This window comes from Podarcis vaucheri (genome assembly GCF_965113315.1).
Source record: "Podarcis vaucheri genome assembly, chromosome: 9".
NCBI lineage: Eukaryota > Metazoa > Chordata > Lepidosauria > Squamata > Lacertidae > Podarcis > Podarcis vaucheri.
In genome coordinates, this window is record NC_138767.1 from 11,172,979 (window position 1) to 11,184,026 (window position 11,048).

At 47.2% G+C, this 11,048-nt stretch overlaps 1 protein-coding gene across 6 annotated transcripts in view; it reads left to right on the forward strand.

The window, feature by feature from the left end:
- The window catches only part of SHROOM3 (shroom family member 3), a 229,511-nt gene extending 219,584 nt beyond the window's left edge, over nucleotides 1-9,927 (forward strand). For all 6 annotated transcript variants that reach the window (XM_082236253.1, XM_082236258.1, XM_082236256.1 and 3 more), the window contains 2 exons: nucleotides 1,284-1,556; nucleotides 3,612-9,927. In XM_082236253.1, coding sequence (XP_082092379.1) covers nucleotides 1,284-1,556; nucleotides 3,612-3,950 — 612 coding nt within the window. In that variant the 3' untranslated portion in view covers nucleotides 3,951-9,927. The remainder of the gene's footprint in view (nucleotides 1-1,283; nucleotides 1,557-3,611) is intronic.
- The last annotated feature ends 1,121 nt before the right edge of the window (nucleotides 9,928-11,048 follow it).

An 11,048-nucleotide genomic window follows, 5' to 3' on the forward strand; every position in this document is an offset into this window, starting at 1 on the left:
CAAGTGGTAGCACGCGGATGGCACAACTAAGGACAGGTGGAGTACCCGGTGGAGGTGTTTTTTGCTGTTTGCAACGCTCTCCCGAGGGGGCTAGTTTTCCAACACCAAGGTCTGCCATGATCATAACCAGAGCTCTGTCAGTCCCAGGGATCTGTGATTGCACTGTGCAAGGAGCAGAGTTAAACAAGAAAAACCATGCTTCTAACCCTTAAGACTAATTAATGGCAGTTAATGGCAGTTATGTTCATGCACAAAATCCAAGTGGTTTGTGCTCTGCTGGTGTCCTCTTAGCTGAAATTTGACAAGTCCCCACCTTTTGAAAGATAAAAGATTTCTGAAGATCTGCGGTCTTCTGTTGAGAACAGAAATAGTTTAATTTCTGGTTCAAGTCAGATATTTGTAGTAAACCTGCTTCCATTGGTCAGCTTAATTCCTCAATTCAGTGTGTACCTATGACCTCCTGTTGGTTGGTGCTATGCAAGCAAAAAGAGTCTGGGTGGCTTTTCATTTTCATTTTTAAGAGATCTCTTAATGCAGTGACTCCATGGTGCCAGAAGAAGACAAGGCATTTTCTCTTTATTTACGCAAAGGCAAGTGATTCTGTCCCCAGGGCGAAATTCTCCAACTTGCCTTCTAGTTCTCTAGCAAAAGAAGCCTATACAGTGGTACCTCGGGTTACATACGCTTCAGGTTACAGACTCCGCTAACCCAGAAATATTACCTCGGGTTAAGAACTTTGCTTCAGGATGAGAACAGAAATTGTGTTCCGGCAGCACGGCAGCAGCAGGAGGCCCCATTAGCTAAAGTGGTGCTTCAGGTTAAGAACAGTTTCAGGTTAAGAACGGACCTCCGGAACGATCAAGTACTTAACCCGAGGTACCACTGTATTGAGAACATCATTGCACAGCATCGTTCCTTAGAAGGTCAAACAACTGTGAATTGTTTATCACAATAGCATCCATAATGGAACCCTTATTCTTGATTAGTTTCTTTGTATGCATAGCTTTTTAAAATTTTATTATTAATATTTTTCAGTACAGTATACATAACTTTTATTGGCTGGAGGAATTCATGAGGAATGTTCAGACACAGGTGTTGGGTGTCCGGGGTTCTCCAGATGTTGCTGGACTACAACTCCCATCATCCTAGACCTCGTTGACTGTGGCTGATGGGAACTGGAGTCCATTGGAATATCCGGAGGACCACAGTTTCCCCACACCAACTTTTGATGGCTTCCTGACCTAGTAGTAGAGGATGATTTTTGCTCAATTCTGTCCCACCAGGCTGAACTCATTGAGAGCTTGTCCCGCAAGCTGGAGACCCTGAAAGAAGCCAAGGAGAGTCTGCTGGCAGACATCAAGCTCAACAATGCCTTGGGAGAGGAAGTCGAAGCTTTAATCAGTGGCCTATGCAAGCCCAATGAGTTTGAAAAATACAGAATGTTCATTGGAGACCTGGATAAGGTGGTCAATCTCTTGCTTTCACTCTCAGGACGCCTCGCTCGGGTGGAGAATGTTCTCAGCAGCCTCAGTGAGGATGCGGATAACCAAGAACGGGTAGGTGGATTCAGAACACTAGTGTGCAAATGTTCACTCTTGCCTGTGAACAAGTGGCGCTTCCCTACAGCAGTGCCGGCCCTGTCATTAGGCAGAATGAGGTGGGATGCTGGGACGCTCCTGTGGCAACCTTCTAGCTGTTCCCTTGTGTTGGAGGGCACAGCTGCTTATACCACCCTGCCTGTCCTTAGTTCACACGATCTGGCACGCTGCCTCAGGTGCAATGGAGGAAGTTGTCTCCTCGCTAGTGTTGAAGCAAGAGTCTGCTTCCACTCTGGTTGGCTTCTGTATGTGGAATGATGGGGAGAGACGAATACCATCATCTCTGCCTCGGGCAAGATCTGCTCTGCCTTTATTTGCCCTGCAAGGTGCATCACTTCCAGATGTTTCCCAAGGTCTGAAAGTTTTATATGTTGCCCTGCAGAAGGTCAAGTCTACCGAATACTTATCACAGTGGTTCTCGACCTGTGGGTCCCCAGATGTTGTTGGACTACAACTCCCATCATCCCTGAGCTCTGGCCTTGCTAGATAGGGGTGGTGGGAGTTGTAGTTCAACAACATCTGGGGACCCACAGGTTGAGAAAGGCTGGGTTACAGGGAACCAGGCAAAGGGCCTTCTCGGTAGTGGTGCTCACCCTGTGGAACGCTCTCCCATCAAATGTCAAGGAGATAAACAACTATCAGATGTTTAGAAGACATCTGAAGGCAGCCCTTTCTGGGGAAGTTTTTATTGTGTTTTTAATATTCTGTTGGGAACCGCCCAGCGTGGCTGGGGAAACCCAGGCAGATGAGAGGGATATAAATAATTTTTATTTTTATTTTTATTATTAGCCACTTCTCTCTCTCTCTCTCTCTCTCTCTCTCTCTCTCTCTCTCTTTCTTTTTGCAAGATCAGCTCAGGTTGGATTTCTCTAACACAGGGCGGGCCAACTTTTCATACCAAGTGGGTTGCAAGAATACTTCGAACCTACAGGCCGCACACTGCCTTGTTATGCGGGGTGAGGAGCGAGGCCAAAATGTGAGCCCACACCCCAATCCTTACACTGCCTTCCCAAAGCTGGCTAAGTGAGGCTCTGGGAAGGAAGTGTGAGGACTCTAGGACCCTGTCTGAGCCCTCACACCGCCTTCCCAAAGCCCGGCACCTCACTTACCTGGCAGTGTGATGGCTGCAGGTGTGAGGCATCAAATGTTGCTGAGGGCCAGCCACAAAAGGCCTTGAGGGCCACATGTTAGACTGCTCTGATCTGACACGTTCTTGGGAGAATCTCTCTCTCTCTCTCTCTCTCTCTCTCTCTCTCTCTCTCTCTGACCGCAGCCCTAATCCCATTCACTGGGCAGTGATTTTTTAATATATAATAATAATTTATTATTTGTGCCTCACCCATCTGACTGGGTTTCCCCAGCCACTCTGGGCGGCTTCCAACAAAACACTAAAATACACTAAAATGTCACACATTAAAAACTTCCCTGAACAGGGCTGCCTTCAGATGTCTTCTGAATGTCAGGTAGTTGTTTATCTCTTTGACATCTGATGGGAGGACGTTCCACAGGGCGGGCGCCACTACCGAGAAGGCCCTCTGCCTGGTTCCCTGTAGCTTTGCTTCTCACAATGAGGGAACCGCCAGAAGGCCCTCGGAGCTGGACCTCACCTCAGCATCCGGGTAGAACGATGGGGGTGGAGATGCTCCTTCAGGTATCCTGGGCCGAGGCTGTTTAGGGCTTTAAAGGTCAACACCAACACTTTGAATTGTGCTCGGAAACTTTTGAAGTCTACTTAGAGAAAGGGAGAGGGACAATATGGGTCTTCAGTATGGTCCATTCTTTGCATCCCCCATGTGTGGGATGCCGGAAAAGAACCGCATCTATTCTTGGAAGCATGAAAGGACTAGGTTGCAGACATTTGTGTGAATTGCCTCATGGGACCTGCTTCTAAGCGCACGTAGTGAGGAATGCACTGCAAAAGTGGGGAAGGGAATAGACGGGGCGAATTTTAGCCAGAAGAGCTGTGGCGCTAAACCTCTCCCCTTTCCTTCCCTCCCACCCCACGCGGGACAGAGCTCTCTGAACGAGAAGCGGAAGATGCTGGCTGGCCAGCACGAAGATGCCCGCGAGCTGAAGGAGAACCTGGACCGGCGAGAGCACGTGGTCTTGGACATCCTATGCAATTACCTCTCGGGGGAGCAGCTCCGAGACTACCAGCATTTTGTGAAGATGAAATCTGGGCTGCTCATAGAACAGCGCGAGCTGGACGACAAGATCAAGCTAGGGCAGGAACAGCTTAAGTGCCTTCTGGAGAGCCTCCCCACGGACTTCGTGCTTAGCAGCAGAAAGGGAGCCGAACCTCCATCAGCCCCCGGGAGCAGTCGACCTCCAGCGCCAGGATCTTCGCTCTGACCTTTCCAGACGCGGCTGCGTCAAACCTTTCCTTCTTAGAATTATTTAATCAGAAACCTCTTTTAACTTTTTTTCTAAAAAAAGAATTGAGGGAGGATTTAATTATTATTTTTTAATTAACGTTGGGGTGTGGAGGGGGGGAAATAAACAGCACGGAAAGATTTCTTTTTCTTCTTCGTCTTCTCCCGGAGATCACGACTTAAATCTGTGTGGAATACATTGGATTCTTGTGGCCAAGCAAGATGCAGAAGAGACTGGCAGCAGGTTCTACGAGGGAGGTCGTTAGCTAATTATAGATAAACCCAAGCTGTCCCTGCTGAAGGAGTCTGGCCCCCCTCCCCCCTCTGAGCACCTGATGGTCGTTAAAATAATGAAGGATATACAATAATGAAGCCTTAATTAAAATATTAATGAGAAACCTGCTGTCTTGAACAATATCCATATTTATATTTTTTAAAGCTACAAGAAAGAATTCTGTAAAGATTTTGTACATACGCTAACCAGTTATCGATTCTACTTCAACATGTACGTAGGGGGGAAATGGTTAAATATTTTTTTTGGTACTTCACATGGGAAAAGAAAAGAGGAACACCCTCGATCCCACCCCCACCCCCCCAAAAAAAACCCATAGTCACACACCATATCTAAATAAAGGACTAGCAGGAAAAGCTGCAAGCCAGGATCCAAGGATGCTTGCATGCAGAAAGATGTACTTGGTGAATGTCAGCCCAGACGTTGGATGTGGGTGCAGTTTGGCATATCGTTTTCCCTGGGCAAGGATCCCCAGTCAGAGTGCTATGGCTCTGTCCTTTTCCTCCCTCTCCCCTGCGTGGTGGGATCCAGTGGAGGTCTGTGAGCAGGGTCTCCACCCGTGTACCATCAAGGCGGTCACTGGATTGCAGCTTTTTATCTCTCTCAGTGCCCAGTGAATGTTGCCAGTAAGTGACCTTTCCACGAATTGCATTGCACAGCAAAATCCCGTCTTCCAGATCTGCAGTGCGAAGCCGCCGCCGTTGGAACAAGCACTTGTGTGAACCAAACAACTCAGGAGTCAACGTGAAACCGAAGCAAAGAGATACTTCCTCCTTGAGAGTCTCTCTTGGGCTCTGTGATATTATTATTTTTTACAAAAAAGAAAAACAGTAACAAGAGAAAGCATGGAACTGCATGCAGCCTGCAAACGTATTTGAATGACTTCTTGAGGTGGTTCATTGAATGTCCTTATTTATAGATTGCTTTAAACGGAAACGGAAATGAAATCCTTAGCCTTGGTTGTTTCTTTGAAATGTAGCGGTGCTTTGCTTAAACCCCATTGGAACTGGCCATCTCCCCCAAAGCCATCCTTGCCCAAAACTGAGGTGGGAAGCACAAAAGTTGCACAGGTAGAGTTGCCCATCCCACAGTCTCTTCAACTCTCTCTGCTGAAAGCACTGCCCCTTTGTTTAGATGGGAGACCTTTTTCAGACCCCATTCTCTTGTGGGCAACCTGGGGGGTGGGGGTGGGCAGTGGTGAGAGGGTCCAGGTGCAGAAATGGGTAGAGCAAAAAGTGGGCTACACTCCAGCTATGCAAAAGTCAGATTCCAACACACATCTCTCCCGTCTTCCAAATGATGCATAATCCCAGTTCAAGGACACTTTCCAGCCAGGCGAAAGCCCTTGTGGAGGACACAGCCATTGAGGGGCTTAGCCTAGTGCAGGCATAGGCAAACTCGGCCCTCCAGATGTTTCCAGACTATAATTCCCATCATCCCTGACCACTAGGGATGATGGGAGTTGTAGTCCCAAAACATCTGGAGGGCCGAATTTGCCTATGCGTGGCCTAGTGGATAAGAAGCAAAGACTAAAAAATATTATTTGGGGTCAGATGGGCCTAGAGGGTGACAATTGGCTCTTGGAGGTTCATCATCTCTGATTTTGATGAAACAGAATACTGCCTCCATGTGATCTGCTCCATATCTTTTAAGACTTTACTAAGGCAGAGAGAGAGAGAGTCCTTCCTGTTTATGTTGAGTGACCAGCGTTCAGCAAAGACCTGGCTGCTTCCAGATTCATTGAGGGGTAGAACTCCATAGGATATCAGCAGAAATGTATCTGCTGATTAATGCATTTGCAAGGAGGTTGAAAAGAGGAGACTTTACCCTTTGTGCATTTGCCGACACACACACACACACACCCCGGATCCACCTCACCCCCGGATTCTTTAGGGGGAAAGAAAGTTTAAAAAGTCATGGCCGGCAGGTGTGGGCAGGCAATGTGGCAGGATAGAGCCAGTCAGCTGCCACCTGCCAACTTTCCCTTGCTAGCTACCCCACTCGTGGTGGGCACTATGGTGGAAACACAGAGTTACAAAGCCTGCCTTTCACTCGTAATGCACAAGTCTGCCCAGAGTTTAATGACAAGGAACAGGAGTGCTATTTTTAAGAGCATTTCTTCCTATAGGTTTCCATTTTTGTAGCTCGTCTTAACTATTGCAGCATTGCCAGCGAGGCAGACAGACGGCCTCTCTTTCCAAACAAAGGGATTTTGTGATGTTTAAAAGAAATGCATGCCTAGCAAGCACACGGGTTTACTTAATTGCTGGCGGAAGTGGTCCAATCTACTGCCAAAGGTGTCCAAAGGAATCAGCTGTTGAGACTCTGTTCACCTGCAGCTTGTATGCTAAAGGCCAGTGTGGTTGCTTAGCTTGGGTTATAGACCAGTTGCATCACCTTTGATGTAGCTGGCCAGACTTCTGCTACCTCTGATTTGCTGCTGCTGCTGCTCCTGCAACCTGGAATGGATCCCCTTCTGTGCCCTCCCCATGTTTCCACTAAGCTGGGATGGGGAACCTGTGGTCCTGCAGATGTTGCTGAACACCCATCAGCCCCAGCCAAGATGGCTAATTGTCCAACAACATCTGGAAGGCTGCAGGACACTTATCCTTGCACTAAGCTTCATTGACCTCTTCCGTGGCAGCTTGTTCTGAATATGCAAGGCCTGTTCATTTTCACGGTGACTCTCTAGCAAGCAAGTAGGTCTCTTACTCCTCTTCCTTACAAACACGAGGCAAGGCTGAAAAAATGGTGAGTTAAACCAGCCAGGGACTCATCATAAAGATAGGACTATTTCTTTAGCCAAGACTGGCTGTTATCTACTTGCAGTGCCGGCCCTGCCATTAGGCAGAATGAGGTGGGATGCTGGGAAGCTGCTGTGGCAACCTTCTAGCTGTTCCCTTGTGTTGGAGGGCACAGCTGCTTATGCCACCCTGCCTGTCCTTAGTTCACACAGTCTGGCACGCTGCCTCAGGTGCCATGGAGGAAGTTGTCTCCTCGCTAGTGTTGAAGCAAGAGTCAGCTTCCACTCTGGTTGGCTTCTGTATGTGGAATGGTGGGGAGAGACGAATACCATCATCTCTGCCTAGGGCAAGATCTGCTCTGCCTTTATTTGCCCTGCAAGGTGCATCACTTCCAGATGTTTCCCAAGGTCTGAAAGTTTTATATGTTGCCCTACAGAAGGTCAAGTCTACCGAATACTTATCACAGTGGTTCTCAACCTGTCGGTCCCCAGATGTTGTTGGACTACAACTCCCATCATCCCTGAGCTCTGGCCTTGCTAGTTAGAGGTGATGGGAGTTGTAGTCCAACAACATCTGGGGACTCACAGGTTGAGAAAGGCTGGTTTATCGTGTGTGCGCGCTGGATCAGAGCGTATGTTGCCCGTGGGAAAGCTCCCTAGCCTAACTGTGAAGCCGAATCTCTTACAGTGGCGATTTTGTTTTGCCTGTGTGAAAAGCATTTCTTCCAACAATCGAGGAGGTATTTGGTTCATCTCCATTCAATGGGGGTTTGTCCTCTGCATTGTGCTATCTGGATGTTGATTGGCTCCAAGCAGCTTCTCTGGCTCTGATCCTTTATCTTGCCAGATAAAGTTTGTTCCAAAGAAACCATGCGGAGTGCTTTCCTTTTGCTCTTTGTAGAGAAGCAAGCACAAAAGTCTAAAATGCATCTTTTAGCAGCAACTCGGCCTCAGATCCATGGTATCCTATTGAGCTCTGTGCAGAATCTCAACCCTTCACAATTTCGGCTCCGCTGCAGTTCTAAGAATTGGAATCAGACCAGTTTTGCAGTGTAGGTGCTTTTTTTTATAGGCATAACTTGTAATACTCTATGCTTTTAATGATTTGCCCTGTTGCTCCAGCTAGGATGTTTCTTGGTTTCAGTATATTTGTGCTTAATGACATCAGTGAAGCTCTGGGAGGATTTTGGACCAGTAGAACAGGGGTAGCCAACATGGTGCCCTCCAGAATTTGCAGGCCAACAACTCCCATCATCCATGACCTTTGGTCTTTGCTGGCTTGTGCTGATGGGAATTGTAGTCAGATATTGTCTGAAGGGCTCCACGTTGGCTAAGCCTACATAGAGCAGGAGGGATTTTGGCATCCTTGCCTTTGGCTTACATGATCTGTGGAAAAGCCTTGGTCCTCGTATCTCCTTAGGCTGTGTTGTAAGGCTCCTGTTCACACTGCATCCTGTGTGGTTTTCCCCAGTGGTTTGGGAAGCGGTGTATACAATCCAAAGCTATCCTGTTTCTATCCTGTCATTTCTTATGAAATACTGTGTTTTGAGACGTTTTCCCCAAACCAGTTTTGATCCCAGCTGAGAAAACGAAGCACTTGGCTGTGTTTTAAGCTGGTAAGCTGTACAAAGCTGATAAGTTACAGGAGGTGGAATAATGGTGTCACTATCACTGAAAGATGGAGAGCCCATTTCTGGTTAAGTGCTAAGCTGGTTGTCATAGGGCATTTCTGGATGGCAGGTTCAGCAGACCAGCTGGGCTTGCTGCGGGTCCAAGGAGCACAGTTCAACACGGGATAGTACAGCACTACCTTGTATTTCTTGAGGTACCTCCCACCACAAGCAGCCTCCTTTGGTGACGCAGTCTTGAGTGCCGAGTGAGGAAGGCTGGTGTGCCGTTTGAATATTTACAGTGTCACCTGAGTGAGAACCAAGATCCCAGGGCAAACTCGCAACAGCTTTGCCAATGGGCTGCATCCAACATTCTCCGTCTGCTAATGCAAGGGATCTTGTGCTAGCAGAGGGGTAAGCTTTAATATTACGCAACTGAGGGATCCAGTGCAAAAGTTGCATTAGCAGAAACCCTTCGTGCAACAGGCTGCTCCACTTATTATGCAACAAAAGTTACCAGCAACTTGCTTATGCATTCTTTTGCCAGACAATGCTTCACTGGTGCAAAACTTTTCTCCCGTGGAGCACTATACCACTAAATGACTTTAAGGCAGCACTGCATTGAATACACTCCAATATGTCCATCATCCCTACTAGCCCCTTAAAAATGTCCTAGCCCACTTGGCTACACAGCTCTCTGTTGGGGTTTTGTGGCATAAAGAGAAAACCCACCAACTCATCAAATTTATATAAGCTTCCCAAGCTGGTGGCCTAGGAATTATTCTTGCATGCCCTCAAGCAAATGGGCAAGACTGGCTATTGACAATAATGTGGTTTTGGTGGCCTTAAGAATCTGTGTCTGTTTTGTGCCAGGCAAGGGGACTCCGGTTGTGTGCGTGTGTGGACAAGATGCCAGGGCAGGGTCAAGACATTTTGGCATCTGAGGTGAACCACAAAATGGCACCCCTCTTCCCTGCCAGGGAAGTTGGGTCAAGTGAAGATCTACATCAATAACAAGGGGGAATGAAGACCTAAATTGGGTTCTGCTGTCCCTGTCGATTCTGCCACCTGAGACAGTTACCTCACCTTGCCTCATGGGTTGGCCGGCCCTGCATAGCACCCTTTTGTTCCTGCTTTGCGTGGGTTGTTGGTTGGTTAAAGAAAAGGGTTTGTTTTGTTTTTGCACTGCCTCATCTAAAGATTGTCATGATTCTCTGGGGTGTTTTTTTTCAATTTATGAATGATCAACATTGGTAAAGAGGATGGTGATGTGTACTTGGAAACAATTAAAGGTTCATAGTTCACTGTGCAATTGTTTCTTCCTGCCTCGAGTGCGACTTCGGATCCTTTCGTTTCCTTTATCAAGAGTGTTGCTATTTGCGGGTGGGATTCAGTCGCACATGGGCAAATTCAGGGTGCACAATTGTAGTTCATTGGGAGGTCCCAACCAACAAGCCTGCTTCTCCGAAAGAGAGGACTTTCGCGATAAAGGAGGTGAAAGAAAAATGAACTGGAAAGTGTTGGATAATGCTTCCTTTGACATAGCATCATCAAACCTTCCTGCAACCAAATGGGGATATATGCTCATTCAGCAGCCAACATAATCTGAACTCCTTGCAAACAAAATCAGGATGAATTCTCAATAAGCAGGTCATCTGGATGTGCCTTTGGAAGCAAATCCTTCTTCCCTATCTTTTCTCTTTACTAAAAGACCACATGGTGGTGCACTGGTAGCTGAACTTCCAGTTGCTTCAGCAACAACCTGACTTGATCCATTTCTGCCTATAAACCCATCCCACATACTCAGCAGCTCTCCCTATCTCCCACCCCAACAGGGAATCATAGAATTGTAGAGTTGGAAGGGAGTTCTGAGGGTCCTCTAGTCCAACCCCCTGCAGGAATCTCAACTAAAGCATTCATGGCAGATGGCCATCCAGCATTTTGCATTGTCATGACTGGTATCCATAACAAATCCCTAAAACCTTAGCTGTGTCAGCAGTTTGCATGGTCGGGCATTTGCCAGACCTCTACCCTAGATCCTCACCCTCACCTCTCTGCTAGAGCACCCACGGGGGGATATGGTCAGCTCTGCATTGTGCTACTTTTCTGTTGTAGCTCATCCTCATTTACAAGAGTATTGGTGTCCTTGTCTCTTTGTAAAGTAGCCAAATCGGAAACAGTCACATCTGTGCCCAACCTTTGACCGGCTCACCCAATGGAATGTTCCTGTGTATAAAACAAACATTCATTGCATATATATATATATATATATATATATATATATATATATATATATCACATGCAGTGGGAAGAAGTCAGAACCTTTCTCTGATGCACTGGATGTCTATGTCTGCAAGCGTTTGTTAGACATGGGAAGAACATTTCAACTGCGACCCCCCAATTGGTTCAGTGAACTATGGTCTACATCAGGGG